General features: G+C 28.5%; 1 protein-coding gene across 4 annotated transcripts in view; it reads right to left on the bottom strand.

Moving 5' to 3' along the window:
- LOC127289444 (protein phosphatase Slingshot) overlaps positions 1–24,521 on the bottom strand; it is a 233,056-nt gene that overhangs the window by 21,031 nt on the left and 187,504 nt on the right. The window contains exon 1 of one of the 4 annotated variants that reach the window (XM_051317382.1): positions 2,808–3,174. The exons of the other annotated variants lie outside the window; for them this stretch is intronic. Coding sequence (XP_051173339.1) covers positions 2,808–2,929 — 122 coding nt within the window. The 5' untranslated portion in view covers positions 2,930–3,174. Of the gene's footprint in view, positions 1–2,807; positions 3,175–24,521 lie in introns of those variants that run through there. 4 annotated transcript variants of the gene reach the window in all.

Below are 24,521 nucleotides of genomic sequence, written 5' to 3' on the forward strand. Positions count from 1 at the left end.
AAATCAGTACATTGATTTTCTTTCGTATATCATTTTTGAAAGTGATTTACAAAACGCTCTCATTTTAATAAAACTTATGTGCATCAAAACATTGCAACGACTTGATGCTATTTTTGGTCTCAATTTGATATTTTCAAGAAAACTGTAATATGTATAACATAACCTCACAAAACCTACGACAAGGATGTGTACGTAACACACACACACACAAACTAAATTCGTTTCGTTTGCTATTGCTAGTAAACGTTTGTTACAAATTAAAATGTCAGTCAAAAGTAAACATAACCTCAATTTTTCTGTTTTTCAGCAATTATTATTATTATATTTAATTTAAGTTTGAGTTCTGCTATGAATTATTAATAGAATTGGTAGTCCATTGTTCCCACTCGACATTTGTCATAATTCTCATCAACTACCGCACACTGTTCTAGTAAAAATTTAGTGACTTTTATTGTTAAAATTAAATGTTACTATAAAGTTACTAAATTTTTACTAGAGCAGGGTGCGGTAGTTGACGAGAATTATGACAAATAGCGAGTGGGGACAATGGAAACGAACTTTTCATCTACAATTAATTCAATATATTCGCTACTAACTGTATACATAATTTTGGTTTCTTTTTACTCTATAATGTATACTATAACAGACTGAATTTAAAGGTCTTGAGCTTGTTTATTTCTTAAATAAATTTATTCCTTTGAAAAATTCAATTTCTCTTGTAATATCTCTAAAAAAATGTTATCTCTAATATATATATGAGGCAAAATTCCTGAAATTTCCGAACAAAAAATTAAAAGTTCTCGAATTTAATCCATACTTTTCTAAAATGTTGTTATTGTTGGTGAAAGTCTAAAAATCAATTATTATTGAATTTAATAAAATAGTTTTTGAATTACAACGTTTTTAATTTTTGACTTTTGAAAAAAAAAATTTTTTTTCAATGTACAATATTTATAAGAAGAATGCATAAAAGTTAACATATATATAATGATTTTTGAAGCTTTTTTGACGAGCTACACGCTGTTAATAAAATTTTTTTTTTTTAAATAACATTTGACCTTGAAATTCAAGGTCAAAATGTTAATTTACGTTTATCTCAAAATCGGATTTTTTAAAATTATTTTTAACTATCTCAATGGAAAGCTTGACTAATTTCCTACAAAACATGTAATTTTCAGAGTGGGATCTTTTAAAGTTTTTGAGTTATTAATTAATTAATTAATTAATGTTTATAACAAATGAAATATTTTACAAACGAATAAAGTTACCGTAATTCTGAAGTTAGTAATTGAAAGTTAACGTAATTCCGCATCCAACGAGCCCTATATGAAGTATTTTGGATAAGTAGATTGTTAATAAACAATTAGTTAACATTGCAATTGTTTATTAACAATCTACTTATCCAAAATACTTCATATAGGGCTCGTTGGATGCGGAATTACGTTAACTTTCAATTACTAACTTCAGAATTACGGTAACTTTATTCGTTTGTAAAATATTTCATTTGTTATAAACATTAATTAATTAATTAATTAATAACTCAAAAACTTTAAAAGATCCCACTCTGAAAATTACATGTTTTGTAGGAAATTAGTCAAGCTTTCCATTGAGATAGTTAAAAATAATTTTAAAAAATCCGATTTTGAGATAAACGTAAATTAACATTTTGACCTTGAATTTCAAGGTCAAATGTTATTTAAAAAAAAAAAATTTTATTAACAGCGTGTAGCTCGTCAAAAAAGCTTCAAAAATCATTATATATATGTTAACTTTTATGCATTCTTCTTATAAATATTGTACATTGAAAAAAAATTTTTTTTTTCAAAAGTCAAAAATTAAAAACGTTGTAATTCAAAAACTATTTTATTAAATTCAATAATAATTGATTTTTAGACTTTCACCAACAATAACAACATTTTAGAAAAGTATGGATTAAATTCGAGAACTTTTAATTTTTTGTTCGGACATTTCAGGAATTTTGCCTCATATATGAGCTCCTAAGAGCGTGAATACACAACATCTTGATTTGGTTAAGCCTCGCACACAATCGGTCCAAAACGGGATCGAACTGATGAGGTAAGTATAAGTATATATATATATATATAACACCTAAGCAGCCAATCAGTCTGCGAGTCAATTTATGTCACAGCAAAGACTCGCTAGGCATTCGGTTATTCAATTATGCGCGTGCGGGGAAATCCATCGCGATATACAGCGAGAGATAGCGTTGCGGACACCCCGCGGAGAAGTTTTGTTGCGCATGCAAGGACGCACGTGGATCTCTTCAAGAATTTCTCAGTCTCTTTCTTTCTTTCTTTCATGTTCATCGTCGTCTTCTTTGGAGACTTGCCAAAAGGGGTCGCTCACGACGAAGATACAGATACCGAAAGAGAGAAAGAGAACATATAGTCGTGTTTGCTCGAACAAAGGACACGTGACAGGGTCCACGAGGTCGTCTCTCTAGCCTTGTTCAGGAATCATATCGACCTATTGCCTCGCACAACATTGTCAAGGGTTTATGACCTTCATGTTATCCTTTAGAAGGTTCCGTTTGTGTCTAGCTCACTCTCGTGACTTGCAGTTCAGTTTTTTTTTCAATTCTTTCTTTTTTCCTTGCCTGCTCTACATTGAAAAAAAATATTCTTCTAAGATTCCTCTTCTAAAAACATCTATATAATTTTAGAGTATGACTTTTTAACTTCCTCTCATTTTAAGAGGATGGAAATAATTCCTAATCATATAATAAAAACAATTTTATTTTTTGACAATTGATAGTAGTTGTTTCGAAAAAAAAGGTAAATCCTTACCTAAGGATAGCACTGACACTAACGAAAGTATCAAAGTAGTGTCTCCGACGGATAATCCGGATAAACCAGAAACCAAATGACAGGACAAAAACAACGAGCATATAACCAGAACATAGAGGCATCTTGATTTCACTTGATATATATATATATATATATATATATATATTAAATCACTTGATCAAAAATTTCAAAGCTAAATAGAGTCATCGTCAGATTAAAAAGATGACGTGTGTGGTTGTGCATATAAAAGAATATAAATATACATGCGTCACGAAAGGATCACTTTTACTGATGAAAAAAAAAGCATGCGTCTCTTTCTCTTATTTGAGAAAGATGGAGGGACCACGCAGTATCCGGCTTAGTGGACCAGGTCTCAGTGACTGGCAAGACTTTGATCAGTTGCCAGAGATGAGAATAGTATGTTGCGTGGGACAGAATCACTCTGGTAGGGGGCAGTGACAGATGACGGAGGGTGGCCATATTTAGTATTATGGCGGGACAGTTGATCACACATATACACACATACACACACACACACCTTTTCTCCTAGAACACCTGTTATAACGATGATCATTAATCTTTAAAAGAAAATCTAATTCCAATAAAGTTGCTCTAATTTGAAAATCTAATCCAATTGAGTTGACAACCATTAAATTGACAAACTTATTTTTTTCTAGAAGATTTTTAAATTTTTGATAATTATCAAAATAATTCTTATATAATCATAAAAAATATTTAAGGTACTTATCAAAAAATTTTAAGTCAATTTTTATTCTCTAAACTTCTAATTCACTATTAACATTGACAGATAGATTTTTTAAGGTTGTGCTTTGCTTGTGTGCGCGCGCAACAAATTTTTAGTTGTCGAAAATAAAATTAATTAATTTAATTAGTTAGTAATCAATTACTTAATAAATATTAGTACTTATTAATTAAATTAAATTAATTAGTAATTAATTAATTAATTAATTTCATTTTCGACAACTAAAAATTTGTTGCGCGCGCACACAACCTAATCGTAAATCTTAAGCTTTCACATGAGAGAAAAAAGGACAAAAGAAATTTCTATCCTTTTCTCTCTCATGTAAAAGCTTAAGATTTACGATTAGAGATTTCATTTTGCTTAGGCCTTATAACAGCTTTGGCAGTTTTCCGCGCGATTACTTTATAAACACTGTTGACGTGCAAGTTTATTAATTTATTTATATAAAATATTTCAAAATAACTTATGAATTTATATATTACAAAATATTTGACAAAATGGAATTGAAAATATTTCATCCCTTGATTTGCAGATAAAAACTTAAAATAACGTTCTTTTAGTGTATCTTGAGAACCTAACCTATAAAAAGGTAGTTTTAAAGATTTAATTACACGCGTGGCCAGAAATTTCCGTTTTTTACTACACTGGAAACTCCCAAAAGCGGTCATCCCGAGAGTGGACGAACTATCCGCGCGGTGTGGTAAAGAGTGAGGAGGAAAGAAGAGATGGGCTGGATCAGAAACAGAAAGCAGGAGCGTCTGCTTTGAGTGTACCGTTACTCTGCAAGCAGTTTTATTGGTTTATTAATTACTAAATTTTGAAAAAAATATTAATTATAAAATGACAACTTACAATAATTCATTATAAAAACAAAATTTATTAATATTTATAATAATATGTAGAATGTATTCTACTAAAAGCACTAGTAATTCATTGTACGGCCCTGAGTGTTTATAGTATTCCACGTCAAGGACATTTTTCCGTAGAGCGGACTAAGACTAATGGCGTACTCTCTTGGGAGTTTCCAGTGTATATGAAATTGTATTTCAAAAAGTGTAATAGCTCTGTCTACTATGATAATAGAATTTCTTTTTTATGGTTTATATATTAGTGAACCAAAGGCCACAACGAATTTCCAACTATATATTCAAATATTGGTCTATTTTTGTATTTGCAGCATTCAAGATGTTAACCTATGCCAATTACATCTTCCAAAACGATCTCTCTCTCTCTCCGTCTCTCGCACAATTACTTTCGAATAAACCTTCAATTTCATCGTAGGATGGTGCGAGAATTATTGATACTTTGTTAAAACACTTCTACAATTTATTTGACCAAGACAAAAAAAGAGCAAGTTTTCAACAGACTTCATACACAACTTTCTCGATCGAAATCAGGTTTACCTATCTCTCTCACTCTTGGAAACACACACCGTCTGTACATGATCATTGTTCGGCATTATAGTGGGAAGTTAGCATTTTACCATCGCGAAAGAACCGCGATGTATGTCTATATCTTTGTCTTATAAAAGACATAGATTATCACACTCAATTTTAATCCTTCTAAGAGTCTACATCTCTAAAGTAGGTCTCATCTTTTTTTTTGAATATAATAATGCGACTTGCGAATTTTTATCTAAAGAATCAAAATTTATTAGAATTATTAGAATCGACAATAAAAAAAAATTCTAATCGAAGAGCAATTTAAAGAAAAGTTCAACATTGAATTCTAATATAAAGAGACAAAGGATTTGCGCCATTGTCACGATTCCTGAAACTTGCTTAATCTAAAAACGTGATCTTTGAAAGAAGCGATGGATGTACATAAAGCTAATCACAATATTCTCTCTGTATAGGATGAGATTTCATAATGGTAATTATGATCGAGAGGCGCAATAATCAAAAGGTAGTTATCGATGCCTTCAAGGTCGACTAACAAGCCAAAGGTCTCTTCGACTTTGTGCCGAGAGAGTATATGCGACTGGAGAGGAGTAGATGCCCTGGGCAAATTGCCTCTACTCCGTTTACGGACTTGTAAATAATTCATGGTCGCGAAGACTTTGAGACGATGAGCAGGTGCAACTGCTGTTGAATCGTTCGTGTATACATGAGAGCTTCTAGCATACGTATGTTAGATATACCAAGGTTCTATGTGTTAATATGTGCATGGTCAGAACCTCTCACAAGCTCTGCCTATTGTTTTACAATCCCTAAATTGGAATTCCCGAGTACCGTTTCGCAATCTCCATCTGGTCCTGACATTTCATGTCAAAATCGCTAACCAACTTCCTGGTTATATATATTCTTCAATGGGAATTTTAGTTATTTTTCATCAGAAGGTGATAATGACTTTTTCACGTCCCTTTTGGAATGGATTGTTTTTTTAAAAATAGAAACTGCATTGAAAAAAAAAATGTTTCAGTTGACAATTGTGTCAGCTAAAGTCTGATTGGAAAACCAAAATTTTGGTTACACCACAACAAAATGTTTTATTGCTAAATATCTCAAACCTTTTTTTGAACCTTCATAATAAAAAAAATGAATAAAATATAAAATAAAGCAATAATTTCAGAATAAAAGCACACACTGAGACAAATGAATGGTAAAATTTTGATGGTTAAAAGTAGATGTTATCCGGTACCATATCAAAGATGTTACAAAAAATATGGTTATGTTACCCATTACAATGAAGATGTTACTCCGTACAATCGTGAATTGTAACTGATAGAATCTATAGATAGCTGTCCATATATGTAAGATCAAATATGATACCTGATACTATCTAGATAGTACCCCATACCATCTATTTCTCTCCCTGAAAAAAAGGATTTGATTTTGACAACAAAGCGTTTGGTTGGTATTTAAGCAACCACCATTTATTTGTTGCCTCAACAACATTTTCATTGTCTCAATAAAACTTTGGTTGACATAACTAAAATTAGAAAAAAATGATTTTTGTTGCCTTAACTAAAGTTTGATTGGGACAATCAAAATTTTGTTGATCCAATAGAAAAATTTTGCTTGTTTAAATATCAATCAAACATTTGGTTGATAAAACCGAAACCTTGTTTCAGTGGTGTAAGAATTTTTTTTCCAAAAATTATAATTTCTATCTTTTGCAAAAAAAAGAAACATTCACTTCCATCGACGATTATATATATATTTAAGGGGATCAATTTTTCGCTGAAGTTCAATAAACAGCGATATAATCGAGGCAAGTGAGTCAAAGATATATATTCGATATTGTAAATGTCAAGGCTCGACATTACCATTGATTTCTTTAGTCAGCATTTAATTTTAATAATAATCAATTGAAAAAGCTCCTGACAGCAGGCGTGCTTTATTCATATTATATATATATGTGTGTAGGTATATAATATGTGATCTGCAGGAGTTCCGCGATTCTGACACTCTCTTCTTGCAATATGTTTAGAACTATAGTTCCCCGCGCGCAACATTTTCATTGAAACTAAATGGCGAGAGTCCTTTTATTTAAAATTACTAATATTTATAATATTCCTGGCTTTTTATTTTCCAATAAATTCATATTTTCCTGTGAAAATTATACTTTTATACATAAAAATTAAAATAGGTCCCTTATAAAAAGGTTGAAAACAACAACCTAAGATTTATTAAACCTTTTTTCTATTTAAAAATTGAGTATAATATTCTACCTGAAAAAAGGTTACTTGGAAAAATTACATTTTTCTGATGCTTAAAAAAATATTGACAATAAGAATTGATTATTAAAATCAAAAATAATTAGGTAAACTGAAAATTACACTGATTACTGAAGTAGCTATTTTTACTAGAATTTCATGTAGAATGGTTCTAGAGAATCGTTCTAGTAGAAGTTGATAAAATTTTTCTAACTTCTAAATAAACAATTTTTTTCTGAAGCTTTTTTCTTGTATTTCGTTTGTGGTTTCGAGTCTCATATTTACCATTAAATTTCGACCTCTGATTGAATATTAACCTAAATATAATATTAATATTTTTACGAATAGTGGTAGTAGTTTGACGAGTTTCTTTATGCGCAATTACAAACTTCTTTGAAATTCCCTCTAATTAAACGGATGCGGTTGAACTGCTATGACGGGCGTGGTTTTCTAGGATAGTTCAAACGAGGTGACTCGTTAAAAAAACGGTTATATATATAAAAAAAAAAAAAAAATTCACCATCTAATCGTTCATACGTTGTATATATATCGAAAAAGCCCATCAGTAGTGACTTCCCGAGATTCAGGTCAGACTTCTTGTTACATGGTACTTGTGCGTGTTTAAAGTTACAAGAAGATCTTCGGCCTAGCGGTACTCTCGGTACGTAATGGTAAATTTTATCTAAAATCCAATAACTTTTCAATATACACTCGCTATCATTTATATTATAACTATCAATTGTTATTATTATAAATTTTATTTATACAGCAATTATACGCGGATTATTATGAAGACGCATGAATAAGCTCTATAATGTTAATTTGTTAGAATTTCCATTTAATAGAATGTGTCGCATTAACCAGAATTTATACTTTTTACTCAATTTTTATTTTTTTGCATTATTATTATTTATTTCATTTAATCGAATTTTTATAATAGAGAATTGTTACTTAAACAAATTTTTGCATCTCACTGAATTTTTACCTTTATGAAGTTGGCGTCGACGCTCAGCGCCAAAAATTATTTTTTACAGGACCAAAAATGTCAAATTATTTTTCTTTTTAGATTTTCAATTCAAATAATGCCTAGTAGAGAAATACTTTTCAAGGTATTATATGGACCCAAAACCTTTTTAAAAATGATTTGATATTTTTGGTCTCGTGAAAAACAAATTTCGACGCTGAGCGTCGACGCCAACTTCATGAAGGTGAATTTTTATTTTATCTAATTTGTATATTTGACAGAATTATTAATTGCTTGATGTAGATATTTAAAAAAAAAAAAAATTATTTTACAGAACTTTCATTTGCCCGAATAAATATATCTGGCTGAAAAATTTCGGCGCAAATTTTTCTATTAGATATTTATTCAAATAAATGAAAGTTCTGTAAAATAAAAATTTATAGTTTTAAGTATTCTGTCAAATGTAAATTCGTACAAATTAGTTTCAGAGCTTTTTCACCCGTTGGTTGGTGGTATTTAATTATGTAATTTTTTTTTTTTCATTACATCTTTGAATTTAATTTTTAATTCTGCATTTTATATATATATATATATATATATATATATATATATATATATATACTAGAGGGGCTACGCCCCCCTGTTTTAATAATTTTTTTTTTAATTTTCCATTGATCTTATTTTTTCAAATGAACCACCTATTTCAAAGAATTATTATTACAAATCTGAATAAATATTATTAAAATTAAAATTATTAAATTTTAATTAATAAATTAATAATAAATAAATAATTAAATAAATTAAAATCGACATTAAGAAATTATTTTTAAAAATAATTTCAATGAAATTGACTAAAAACCAATAAATTATTAAAAAGTCTTAAAACGAACATAACCTTTAAATTCAAGTCATTTTTGGCGGGAACTCCACCTCCACTTGCGGCTATATTGAAAGTCTTGAAATTTACATAACCTTAAAATTTATATCATTTTTGGCGGGAAATACAGAGAGAGATGAGGGAAGGGGGAAGGACTTACAGCTTTATTAGGGTCTTAAAACAAACATAACCTCAAAATTTAGGTCATTTTTGGCGGAGGATGGGAAATGAGAGGAGGGAGGGGGGACTTGCGGCTATATTCAGAGCCTTGAAACGAACATAACCTCAAAATTTAGGAAGGGGGGGAATTCTTGAAACAGCGGCGGAAGCGGCGGCGGCGATATCTTTTTGTAATATAGGAAGATATATATATATGGACAAATCTCTACAGAACATTTAACATTTGAGTTATAATTGAAAAAAAAATATTTGTTAAATAACAACGAATCTTAAATTTTTACTATTTATGAGTTCTTTGCAAAATTTTAGTTCAATCTATCAAGTATTTTGGGAGAAAACCTACGGAGTATATATTTACATGTGAAATCACAACAATCACATAATTTTAAACGTATTTAAAAATTTAATGATCATTAGTTGTATATTTTTGGTTATATTTTATTAGTAAAAAGTAATGAATATATTTAAAAGTTTCAGAGAGATGTGTCTATTTTTGAGATTATATCAATGGGTCAAAAACGTTCTTAAAGTGCAGGAATTATTACATCACTTTATCAAGCTTTTAATTGGCCGTGATGTGTAGAATAATATCGTACACATAGAGTGTCAATGAAATAACATAAGGATAAAAGGGACATTAGTTAGGATAAAGATAAGGCGTTTAATAACGAAGGAGATCCGGATGCAAGTGAAGTCAATTCGCATATATAAAAGCTATGTAGATAAAAAAAAAATCCTCTCTCTATACTCGTAAACTTGTAAATTATTATATCCAGACGCCAACCTGTTTCTTACAGTCTGAGGACTTTTCTTTTTTTTTTTTTTTTATTATTATTGTTATAGAGAAAGGAATAGAAATGAAAACACACTACATGGGGGAGTACGTGAGAACAGACGATATTAATAGTAATCCTGACGCGATACAAGCTTCACCGCAAATACCGATAGAACACTCGGAAACGTGCGCCGAGACATACACACACAGATCTTGATGAAATATCTTCAACTATTTACATTTTCCAATTCTCGTAATATAACATTTGTATATGATTGCACAATTATATATAAATATAAAGGAAAGTTAAACGTGTTGCAATGCAGTATGAAAACAACGTTTACAATTATGAAAACATTCTAAGGTCATATTTCGTTGAAATTGTGCAATAGTATTATTATTATTATTTTTTTTTTTTAATTTCAAGAAGAATGGATTTTCGTGAATTTTCTACTTGATTAAAAAAACGATCAAGGTTTATTTTTCCTCGATCGTAATTTCTTTCATATAAAGAAAAACTTGTAAAATTGATGAAGAATTTTATTGAAAAATTGAAAGAAATAAAAAAGTTATTGAGTGAATGTAATTTTTATAAGAAGTAAAAATGAAGAAAATGTGGAATGAAGAGGAGAATTACTATATAGAGGGATTGAGAGAAACAAATCAGGTCGATTGAAATCAGACGATCCGATGATCGACACTTGGGCGTTTTCAAACCGCAAATCGGAACTGTCAGAAAAAAGTGGGTCAGTAGTTGTTCGTCGTCGACCCTGATCTACAAGACCCGATTTTTTTTCTCATACTATGTATGTCACTTAGATGAGATTGTAATTCCAATCTTCATTAGACTCTATACTAAATTATTTTCAAAAGAGCTATATTTATGAAAAATTATGAATTCGTAAAATAATTTAAGTTTTCTTATATTTTTTTCATTAATTATTCAAGTGTATTAAAACAAATAAAATAAAACAATAAGTTAAATAATTATTGCCACTGCATTGTTTCAACGGTAGTTAAAATGCTTGTCATATAGGTATAATTATAATTCTCAATAAATAATAATTTACCTATAAAAAATTCTTAACGATAGTAATAATCTTTGGTTATAAGAAAAAAATTTCATTATACAAAATTAACGTCAATAAAGTTCACGTAACGTTTATAATCAATGATTGAAAAAAAAATTTTTTTTTACGGAAAATAATAAATTTTTTTGCCTACAAATTATTTTCTTTTAAAAATTGTTGATTGAGAAATGTTATAAAAATTTTTTTAGACAAAAAATTTATAATAATTTGCATAAAAAAAATATATTTTCTTCTAAATCGTTGATCATAAATGTTGTATACATCACCGACGTTTGAAATTAAATAGAAAGACTTAGTTATAAAAAAAAAGTGCAAAATATTCTTGCAAAAAAAAAAAAAAAAAGAATGATCAGTTAAGACTTCACGCACCATATGGGCTGCGAGCTAAAAGCTCCTGAAGAAGAGATATAACTTTCTAACTGGTAATCCTTTGTTATCGCGTGTTACGCAACATCGCTCAAAGAAAATACGATACAATAATAATCACTTTAAATATAGGTATGACACTTTTTTTTTAATCAGAGCTGCAATGATTTAAATCAATTTGATTTACATCATATGATTTAAATAATGATTAAAAACAAAGGGTCATTTACATTTAAATTATAAATTAGGTAAATCAAAAAGTTTTGAATTAAAAATTTTTTTTAACATTTTTTTTTTAAATTCACATTTAATATAAATGTTAAGTGAAGATTCTGTGAATTAGAAATTTTAGCATTTAATAATTCGAATCACTTTAAATTCTGCTGATTCGAAATTCTTCTAAATTAATCCATTAAATTAGAATTGTTCAAATAAAAAATTGGTAAAGAGAAATTTTGTAAAATAAAAATTCTTTCAAATAAAAATTCAGTACCTAAAAATTTTGTTAAGTAAAAATTCGTTTAAAAAGAAATTATTGACTTTTTAAAAATCAACAATTTTAAAATATTAGAATTTGGGCAAATTCACGAAACTTTTAACATTCAAGAAAAAAAAATTTCCTTTTTTTAATTTGCAGGCACATTGATGTCACTTTATATACATGTTTAAGTACATTTTAGCACTACAAATTCATATGCGTGATTCATTTTTAGTTCACGCCGTCAATGTTTAACTCTTTAAACTCTTTAATATGTTAATAAATTACATATAAAATTGAAAAATTCAACTTTTTTTATTTTTGGTATCGGAGTGATTTCCAAAGTATTTTCGTCCTCTGAACACGATTCTGGCACTCAAATTTGCTTAGCACGTCAGGATTTTGAGAAAAGAGGGGGTAAAGACTCCAAAAAAGTGTTTTCAGCATATATTCTTAACTTAATAAAATTTATTTCACTCAAAATTCTTAAGCGGCGTTTTTGTGTTCAAATATATGTATGAAAATGTTTCGATCACACCATAGATTGACCTGTTTAAAGCAAAAATGCAGTTGTGCCTTTCAAAAATGTATAAATTTAAATGAAATCACGATTTTTATTATCATCTTTAAATTGTTGCCACAGGAATACAATTAGAGGCACATCATTGAAGAAGGTCTTAAAATTTTTGTTTTTTCATCACCTTTTAAGAAATGCATTGAACTTTTATTTTTATCCAACGCCGTAATAGATATTTTCATAAGAAGACGTTCAATTGAATTTTTTTAAAAAGTGCTATCACTCAATCAAACCTTCGTATTATTAGTTTTAGTGGTGGCACACTAATGAGATAGTAAAAATTTTTTGACAAAATATGTTTGTTAGATATTTCCATAGTAGCTCAAGTGATATTTTACACGCCGCAAAAATAAAAACGTTAAGAATATAAACTTTTTCAAGAAATTCAAATGAAATTTAAGCATTTTTTCACTTTTTAACTTATAAAACTAATTGTCAAATAAATATTTTGTTCTAATACTGTACATAAATGTTCCTTTGTATATAATTTAGCAAAAAAAAAAAATGATACCCAAAGTTTTAATTAAAAATAATTCAAATTTTTAAGTGTTCGATTCGAAAATCACAAAAGTTAAAAGTTTCGTGGATTTGCTCATATGAGGTAAAATTCCTGAACTGTCACAGGTCCAAAAATGAAGTCTACGGGATCGAGCCAAGATTTTCAGGGATTGTTGTCCTATTGGATAGATCTTCGAATACCAAGTATTGTGAAGTTTTATCAAAACCTGTAGGATGTGGAGGGGGTTGAAATTTCCCACTTTTGATGAACACTCACCTTTTCAAGCCTTTGTAACTTTTTTCCTTTTTGTCGTACAAAAATTTCACTACAAGGTTTTTTTTAGGTTTTTTTACGTACATTTTGATAAAAATTATTAATTTGAAAAAAATAATTTTTTTGACCCTTTTTTTGCAAAAATAAAAATAAATTTGTATTTTTCTCGACAAGAGGTATTTTTAATTTTTTTTAAAATATTTTCATTCGAAAGCTGATATTTTTTCCGATGAAATATGTAATTTCCAGGAGGGCGTTTTTTTTTTCTTCGAGTAATGAAAAAAAGAGTAAAGAGGTGCACCAAGTATCTCGCGCAACTGATGTGACGCGACATCTGTTTATTCATTGGTATATACAGCATAACTTTACGCTAATAAATTTCATGAAACATTATTGTTTCTCTACTTAAATAATATAATATGTGATTAAGAAGATTTTTTAAATTTTATGAAAGTATTATTATTAATACGATAATTGTACGAACTTCTGTACTTTTAAATTTTTTTATATACAAGGATCTAAGTTAATGAAACTTTAAACTTGATAACTAATATCAATCACAAATAATGGTTTAAAAATAAGCCGTTAAGGTCTTAATGAAAAACGAGATATTAATATGACAAATATTTAGTTCTATTAGATTCAAAACAAGCCTTTGTGGTCTTGGACTCAATACAAAATTTTATTCGCTAGAAATGAGACGTTAAAAGTCTTCAATCAAGCCCATGAGGTCTAGATACTAGTGAGTTGTAACTAGATGTACAACAAAAGTGCCCGAGTGTAAAGTGTCATGGACGCCTTTCCACAAATGTGACGCGTCTATAGTTAATCGGAACTAAATGAATTAATTCAAAAGACTCACATCTTCATTCCTGTATAAAAAATTTAAAAACTATGTTTATAAAACATTTTCATATCATGAATTGTTTGTGTCCTATAAATTCAGCTTTAATTGTTATGAGTGTGAAAATAATGTTATATATACAACATAATTTTATTACAATTTTCTCACAAATATAAAAATATATAAATTGTATACAAAAATAAATTGGTCTCTATATGTTTTATAATATAAAGTATGATTTATATCAATAAAATATTGTTTGATGTTTCAAAACTTGTGTAAAATTTCAATAATATGGTGTTGACAGGTTTCATAAAAGTTTAGGTTATGTTAGCTAATTTTTATACCGCGCAGTGGTTTGATTTAAGCCCAGTTTCGGGCTTGTGGCTACTTTCTATTTCAAAAGGCAGCTTATTGTTAGCCCCTACAGTAGGCTTAAAGTAAGACTTATGCTATGAGCGAGTTAGAAACTATATTCGGTCTAGTTTGTGTCCCATATTGAAACTAGCTTCTTTTCGGGTTTGAAACAAAACTTATTTTTTCCTGTGTAGATACTCTTGCCTTATAGAAACTTGGAATGGACTATATGTTCTACATGTTATAACATTCACGAAAACATGAATCTTTTAAACGTTATAAATGACTCTCAATTGGTATCAACGAAATATTAACTCAATTTAGAAAAATATAAAATAGTAAATAAAATATATTATATAACCAAAACATTTTGAGTGACAAAACCTGACAAAACTCTTTTAGTGAATCCAGTTAGTCGTTATGAGTTTTGTTCAATTATTAAAATACAACAAAATATGATATTCTTAATCACATATTATATTAATTAAGTAGAGAAACAATAATGTTTCATGAAATTTATTAGCGTAAAGTTATGCTGTATATACCAATGAATAAACAGATGTCGCGTCACATCAGTTGCGCGAGATACTTGGTGCACCTCTTTACTCTTTTTTTCATTACTCGAAGAAAAAAAAAACGCCCTCCTGGAAATTACATATTTCATCGGAAAAAATATCAGCTTTCGAATGAAAATATTTTTAAAAAAATTAAAAATACCTCTTGTCGAGAAAAATACAAATTTATTTTTATTTTTGCAAAAAAAGGGTCAAAAAAATTTTTTTTTTCAAATTAATAATTTTTATCAAAATGTACGTAAAAAAACCTAAAAAAAAACCTTCTAGTGAAATTTTTGTACGACAAAAAGGAAAAAAGTTACAAAGGCTTGAAAAGGTGAGTGTTCATCAAAAGTGGGAAATTTCAACCCCCTCCACATCCTACAGGTTTTGATAAAACTTCACAATACTTGGTATTCGAAGATCTATCCAATAGGACAACAATCCCTGAAAATCTTGGCTCGATCCCGTAGACTTCATTTTTGGACCTGTGACAGTTCAGGAATTTTACCTCATATACAGTTTAATCATAACAGCTATCAAACATCATATTTCACGATATGCATCATTGTCTAAATAACAAAATATACATTCATATATAGACACATTTGGCATCAAACTCGTATTTTATTTCTAAAAATGATTATATTGGGATTAATGTATTCGCAAATAGTTTCCATATGTGTGACACAATCATATTATTCAACAACGCCCCCTTTTGATGCTTTGACATTGATATATTAGATAAACGTCGAGTATCAAAAACTATTGCTGATAATAATATTGTTCTGCATATTAGGATTAACTCATTCGAGTGTGAAATTCAAGTAAATAATAAATCACATAATTAATCAAAATAAAATTTTATAAATCGAATAAAGTTTATCAAATCAGAAAAAAAAAATTTTTTAAATACAATATTTGAAAATATTGTTTTTTTAAATTTCCAAAGGGGGGAAAAAAAAGAATCGAAAATTAAAATTGTTTTGCATTCATTTTGTGTCGATTGTATTTTATTTCGGTATTGTTAGAAATTGAATGTGTGCCGCTGAAAATAGGCTTAGGACGTTGATCCCATAAACTGTAGAATTATACGCGTCCCGATATTGGAGCTGTAAAAATAGTATATGGACCTTGAGAATTGCACTGCTTGGATAACCTTGAAGACTACTGTGAAAAAGCATTCGCGAGTTTATGGGTTTCACTACCGGTATTTTCAGTGTAGAACCAAGAATTTTTAAAACCCCTATATATATATATATATATATATATATATATATATATATATAAAATTATGTATATATGTATAGCAATATAGACAATTCTACAACATAAAATTTATATATGTAAATCCTGCCATTGTTGTATAAAGAAAAAAAAAATATATATAGAAATTGATTTTAAATTATTTATAAACTATAATTAAAAATGTTTTCATTAAATTATTTTTTTTCTTTACATTATATATTGCTAAAAAACATATTTGATATGAAATAAGGAAAATCTATAAATCTACAAACACCTACATTCAAAATAACGACCTGAATTCAGCAGACATAGTGACATCCTTTACTATATATATATATATACAAAAAGAAAAACTGGATTTGCAGAAGAAGGAAGAATGATATGTCCCCGAGGCAAATCGTATTATTCCAAATAATTGAAATTCGAATTATACATTTCTACTCTTTCTTGTTATATTTATCGAATAATTGAATTACTATATCAATGAGTTTTTAAGAAAAATAGTATCGCAGTAAATTTTTGGATTTTATTTTAATAACAAAATGCATTAAAATAAGTTGCTGCACTATAATCCATCAAAGATTTTGTAATTCCAAACTTTCAAAAAATTAACTTTATTTTTACCAAATTGAAAAAAAAGGATTATTTTAATCTTTTATGGCATTTAAATTAATCTGCAATGCTTTTTAATACCTCATATGCAAAGTGTTTACCTGCCTTTAAATTGAATTATATTATTAAATTTTTTTTTATAGTAAGTAAAAGTAAATGAATTTGACATCAAAGTAGAATCAAAGTAGTACAAAATGTCAGTTTCAGACACAGACAGACCATTTTAAATTTATGTCACTATAGTATCAGTAGAAGAAGTAAATTTTATTCAAACACAAGGTATACAAACGATTTCCTAATATTTTGCCCTATAATAGTATAGTAAAAGGTAAAGTTGGAACAAAAGGTTTTTAAAATTTAGCATCAGCATACAATACTAAAAACCTCCAATTCACTTCACAGTATTATACGATATTATATGAAATTATTATTTGTAACGTAATTTTAAATTATAATTTAAAATTTCATTACAAATAATAATTGTGTAAAACACCGTTAGATTATAAATATATCAATGTTAAAAATGGGATAAATTTAAAAAAAAAGAATATTGACATTCTGAACTAGAAGTCAACCTTCTATTGAGAGAAATGGAGAACCGTGAACGGTGGTCTTAACGATCTCATAAATCACGAATCGAAGTCTCGGGACATCGATCGATTCGTCTTTCCATATTTGTGAATGAACAGCAGTCACTTATAACCATCTACGTTAACTAGGCCACTTTAGTGAGAAGGTCCAGGTCACCTGATTATCATCAGCAAAATTCCTCATTTTCAATATCAATTCTAATGATTCGTTATAACATTTCAAGAATAAGAATTACATTTAGGACTAAAAATTAACAAACTTTTATGAAAAATCTAACATATACTTTTTTACTATAAGGGGCCATAAAAAATTATAATTTCTCTACTTAGAAAAAAATTTGTTTCAAACAACCAAAATTTTTGGTTCAATTAACCAAATAAATATAATGCTATACATGTTAAAGCAAACTTTTGGTAGCGTCTTTTGCGTTATATATAATAATTGTCACTAATGCAGTTGCCAATGATGTCAACGTCAACAAGATTTCTAACCTAAAAATTCTATTATTTAATTTCGTTAATTTATGAAAATCAACTATTTGAGAATTAAAGTTTTGTTTAAGGCTATATACGTTTGTTTCTTAAAAACAATTATTTTATTTAATATTTTTCTAATAATTATTTGTTTGTCCACGATAATTTAACATTAATCGCATAAACTCAAAATGAACCTGACCGAGTTTAATGTGAAACATTTCACTTAATATATAATAGAAGATATTTAGGTTTGAAATCAGAAATGATAAAATTTTTAAATTAAAAATAAATACTAAAAACCATTGAGAAATTGAATAAAAATTTTGGATTTAAAAAAAAATTGTTTTTTATTAACTTTTCAAAAGAAGAATAATTTTATGGATATGTATCCAAAAATTCGAAAAAAATGCTTAAAATTGCAAAAACATATTAAAACAGTAAAATATGTAAGATTTTCTAAAAGCATATGACAAAGAATTTTGATTTATTTAAAAATAAGTGAAAATAAATTTTTCAAGGTCTGTGTCGCTATTGGAAATTTGTTAACTTAATATAATACAAGATATAGAAAATATCGATCACTTTTTTTCATTAACTATGTTCAATTTAAACTTAAGGGTTAGTTTAGAATGGGCGCAATAAATTTCCACTGGAATTTAAGTAGAACGTCCGAAATATGCCATATCTTTATATTATTGACACCTACTTCACCCTGCTTTTCTCTGTATTCTACTTCCCCGCCGTGTATCGAAAAAAGCTTCCATTCCCTGCAAATTGTTCCACTTGGTATTAATCATGAAGTAGTATAAGGAGCACCCACTCTATAGGCCGTTTTTGAAAATTCTTCCCCAGCCATTCCAGATTTAAAGACCTAAGCAGAATAGAAACGTAACCGGAATCGTAACGGCAAACGCAACCGGAATAATGAGTTAGAGAGCGACAAACAATATGTCTATCCCTCTCTAACTCATTCATACGGGTGCGTTTGCGATTACAATTCCGGTTACGTTCTTATTCTGCTCAAGCCTTAATAGAAGCATTTACATATCCCCGATACTAACAACTCTAGCGGAAAAGCGAGGAATTACAGGTCACGTGGTACATTGTTATATAAGTGTTTGTATCACGAAGTAGTATAAGGAGACGTAACGCCCATAGTAGATTGTGGTGAAAGTGAGCCCCAAAATCGTGTCCTAGAGTTTACGCATTTTTCTAATAATGCGATGAGGACGCCGCGCGTGGAGAAATAGAGAATTAAAATTTATCACGTGCTCGCATGTGCTGACAAATTGTCTTGAACCGGTGTTTCGCGCTTGTACTTTGTGCTTTGTTAATGTTATCAGTGAAATGTCATGTTTTATAAAAGGATGTGGATCAAAAATAACTACAAAAGAAGAAAAAAATGGAGAAAATCGAAGTTTTTTTTCGGCTCGAACAGTATTTAATTTTTATTATTTATTATTGTTTTATTATTGTTAATATTATATCATTAGAGTTTTAATTTTTTTCTGAAGTGTTTTTTATTTTTTAATGCTTTCCTATTATAGAATGAAAGTTTGTTAACTTGGTCGAGTGCTATTGTTGGCATTGGAAAAAAACCAAAATTGACAAAAAAGGATAAGATATGTGATTTGCACTTTGTGGAATCAGATTTAATATTTTTTTTATTTAATATTTCACAATATTTATTTTATTATTTATTTATTACACAATATTTTATCAAAACCACTTCGTGATCAAAACACTTTTGCTGTCAACTACAGTTGTTTACGCGATAGCAGACGACATATTTTGATTCCGATTTATCTCAGTAGAGGCGCTACAAGAGCATTATTCGAAAACCTTAGTAACTCTAGGACACGCATTTGGGGTTGCTTTGAATGCATGGCGTTACGTCTCCTTATACTACTTCGTGGTTTGTATATAACTGTCAGTTGGCGTTTTTTTTTTTAAATGTGTTTGATGCGAGTTAATTTTGTGTAATTATAAATAAAAAAGTGAAAAATTAGGCTGCTAAATTGATCAATGAATCAGCATTAACACAGGCAACTTTACTTGATACAAATTATTTTGTATGTATTTGAATGTTAACAAAATACTTGCTGAACTTGTCACTATATTTTGTTTGTTTACATGTAAATATAACCTAAAAATAAAAAAAAAATTAAGAAATTTCGTTTAAAATATATACGGCTACAATGAAAAAAAATTAATTATATTTTTATATAACTTACAACAAATTATTGCAATTCCTTTATTATTTCATTATGAAACATAATTGAAAACAAATATTTTAAAAATCTAAATTATATATTCGTATATAAATAAGCAAAAACTTATCAATTTTCAAATATATTTTCAAAAAATTTATGTTTTATTTAAAATTTTTGTGTGTAACTTTTTTTTTTCTTTACAAGTCAAGTCAAATAGTTTTATTGAGATCAAAAATTTGTACACTTTTTCTAAAATTATTATATATCAATTTACACTGTTTACTATATGAGAACAACTGTCACTAGGCGCAGCCATATTTTGAAAACTTCTAAGTACACCGCTTTACCGCTAAAGGCGTCATAATCGGAGATATGTAATTTCGGATTTATTCTCATGCAGGGGGCCTATATGCTTAACAAGCAGTGAGTGCTCCTTATACTACTTCATGGTATTAATATTGACATAAATCTTAACCTAAAAAATTATTTTTCGAGTATTATTCGGAGGTGATTATAAGTTAAAGTTTATTAGTTATTCGAATGTATAGCGTCAAATAATGAAATTAATTAAAAGGAAATAATTAGAAAATGAATAATAATTAGGATCTCTCCTCAAGATAAACACCTTTTAATTTGCTCATATAGTCTATGAAGAGTTAAATTGAAAGTATATATACATATACGCGCGGGGAGTCATTTACATCATTCCCGGACAAGGAGATCAGACAAAAAAGCGAATCAAGCATAATTTATGCAAGGTTCAAGGCGAAATGTTGAGATTGCCAAGTTCGTTCGTGACTTTTTTGCCACTTATCAATGCTAAAAGCCACACAGTTAAACGTAGAGAGTGCAAATGTATATACCTACCGCGCGCGTACAGATATCTTTGTAAGTATCTCGGTTAAAATGTCTGTTCTTTTGGTCGGTCTGTATCAAAGGTGGTGATTCTTTCTTTCTTTCTTTTTTTTTCAAACACTGCTCATTTATTTGTTGCAGACCAATATCTCCGGCATCTCTGTATATAAAAGAGACACACGGGAGTCTCCTGCGAACCAGTTTACACGCGTGGGCTTCCACCAAAAACGGATCTGGTTTTACTTTTATACTATATACGTCTTGTTCGCAACAAGATTAATAGTCATTTGATCTGCTTTACTCTTTCTCTTTGCAGAGACAGAAAATAATTTTTCACTTCACTTTTTTTTTTTTTAAATTTTTGAACAGTAATTCTGGAACTAAACGATAAATTATATAAAATATTGTAAAACTAGTTGACTTTATATTTTTATTTAAATTTCTTTTGTGAACATGATTTTTTCATTATAAACACGGAGAAAAAATGGGATTGCTGTGCAAACAATTTTTGGATTATTGTCAGTAGATTTGTTGATATTACAATTCGAAATGTTAATATTACAATTCGGATTGTTGTCAATATGTATGTTGTTTTAACAAAAACACGAATTTTTTATTGTCAAATTTGTTTGATGCCGTACAGTTACAGAAGCAAACTCTCTATCGATTGCTGATGGAACAATCCGTATTTGTTCAAACTGGCGAGCAAATCGTCGCTTCGTTTGCTTCTGCGGCACATGTGCCACTTTAGCTTTAATTATTAGTTTTTTTTTTAAATTACAAAGCGCTGTTAAATAATGAATCTGGTTAAAGTGAGAAATCTATTGCAAGTGTAGTGAATGGATAAAGAGACAATTTCATTGTTTATCGGTAAGTTATAATCGGTTACTATTGAACATAACCTCAACTTAAAAAATACAAAGTGTATATTAAATATTATTTAACAACAAATTTCAACTCAAAATAATTTTTTGGTTTCAGGTTAAAGAATTTGATTCAGAAGCTGCATGTTCTACAGATTTTAATGTAAATGAAACTGGTGATGTGACCTACGGAAATTTGCTATCGGCTATTTAAGAGGACGAAGAAACTGAACAAATTGTATTAGACGGATCAAAGCTTTGTTAATACAACAAATTGTATTGCCGATTTAACAATTTAATTTTGTTATTTTAACTGTTCCATAACAATTTTCTTTGTTCATCAAACATTTCTGTTCGTTCACTGAACAATCGGAATAATTTTAATAACAATTCCATTTTAACAATTTTTTTTGTCCTAAAAACAAATAGAGAATACTTCTCCGTGAAGCTAAAGTACACAACGTTTATGATAAACGATTTTTAAAGAAATAATTTTTTGCCCAAAAAATATTTCTTGTAGTTTTTATATTAATCAATATATATTACAAAAAAAATATTTTTTTAATTAAACAATTTTATAATTTTTCGTGTTAAATAAAAATTGATTTCTAATCGTTGATTTATAAACGTTGCGTATGTACTAAAGCATCGTTTTTTATTTTGGACTTGGAAAACTTTTGTTTTTTTACTTATTGTTAGTTATTTTTTACACAAATTTTTTTTAAATTTATGTTTTGTTCAGTTTAATATTTTTTTTTTAATTTTGAGTATTCTTGATTCTTACTCTTGATTTTCCAAATTCAGAAAAAATAACAAAATTAAAAAAAAAAAGAATTCGAATTTACATTTTGAGTTAAATTTCTAAGAAACATTATTAATAGCCTTTAATTATTGATATATTTTCCAGTGATCGTATAAATTTTCTCTCGCATGGTATTTTAAATACAATCGCAACAATAATGAATTACACGTGTATTGCATATGTATAACATGAAAGTTGCCGGACAACAGAGAGAGAGAGAGAGAGGGACATCGTTATAAATAATCCTATCAATTCAAAGCGTGTAATCCATACGTATGATTTTCAGCTCGACGACACATTGACCCGTTAATTGGATTACATGCATTAATTAAGTCTAACCACTTATGATATTATACAGACTAATTAGCAACGTTTTCTCTCTCTCTTTCTCGATCAACGTATCCATTGATATTCTCACTGTCTTTGGGTTTAGTGTCAAGGACCAAAAATATCAGCGAACGAGGTCAATCGATGGTTGCCCTGAGATTTCATCTTCTCTCTCTCTCTCTCTTTTTCTCTTCTTTGAATAAAACATTTTGTATGTATGTGGATCGCGGTGTGATTTATTCTCTTTAACAAATTTGGAAAAAATACCGCGAGACTTAAATCCAACGTCATGAAAGGTTAACCGATAAATTATATATACGTGGAATTGGTTAAGAACCGATTTTGCTTAAACAATGCGAGACCATTTTTAATTTAAAATAAATTAAAAAAAAAAAAAAAAAAATTTCTTCACCGGACATGCAATTTTCTTGTAATAGAACTCTAACAAGTTGAGAGACGTGCAATTAAATATTCAGGTCGAAAAATTTTTTCACTCTTACAACCCACGATAAAGTATCTCTCGACCTACGCGGTGATTCCCCAAGATATATTCTCAAAATTGGCCTCACACAAATTAATTCAAAGCCTTTTTTTGAAAGTTATATTCAAGATTTTCTACATTGTTTTCCACATTTGTGTGTAAAAACAAAAGATTATGTTCCGTCATCTACAAATTGGGTCACGCGATGTATAATTATTTTTAATAATTATTCAATGCAATTATTTTCAATGTAATTTAAATACACATTTTCAGTATGATTAATTTTCCCTTCCCTGTGGTTTGTAAAATTTTGTCAATAGTTCCGCAATAATCAAAAATAGGAAAAAAAAATTTTTTGGTTCTAAATCAGAAAAAAAATTTTTTTTTTAAATTTTACAATTTTTATAAAGAATATTGATAAACATAAATGGCGAGTTTAAAATGTTGCAAATTGGGTGTGAATCATCGTGTTAAATTTATATTATATTTATATATATGGCACGAGAAGATTATATATGAGGGAAAAAACTTATAATTAAAAAACGAGTAAATTAAAAAATAAATAAAATTGCAAAGGAGTGTACTTTCTGTCAAAATATGGCAATGACAGGGCGTCGCGACGCGTCCATAAATGGTGCGGGCGTTGGTCGTGGTCGTATTTACCCCACCCGAATTTGTGTGTGAGTATGTTATACTCTTGCGAGTCCACGAGGTTTCTCCAGAAATAGGACCACGACAACGATCACGACTTTTAGGCGTCGAAACGCTCTTGAAATTTTCCACGAGGCAATAATCTATATACGTATACTCAAATTAAGAAGGATTATGGCCCTTACATAACCTCAAATAAGAAAAAAGTTTTTTAATACAATTAAAAATTTAATAAAAATTAATTAACAAACAATTTTAAAAGATTTTTTTATATACATTTCAGAAAAAATTAGGTTTAGTTAAAATCTTTTTGTTGAATAATTACAAAAATTTCATTTT

The sequence above is a fragment of the Leptopilina boulardi genome, unplaced genomic scaffold, assembly GCF_019393585.1.
Source record: "Leptopilina boulardi isolate dan_hultmark-lab unplaced genomic scaffold, ZJU_Lbou_2.1 LbouV2_408, whole genome shotgun sequence".
NCBI lineage: Eukaryota > Metazoa > Arthropoda > Insecta > Hymenoptera > Figitidae > Leptopilina > Leptopilina boulardi.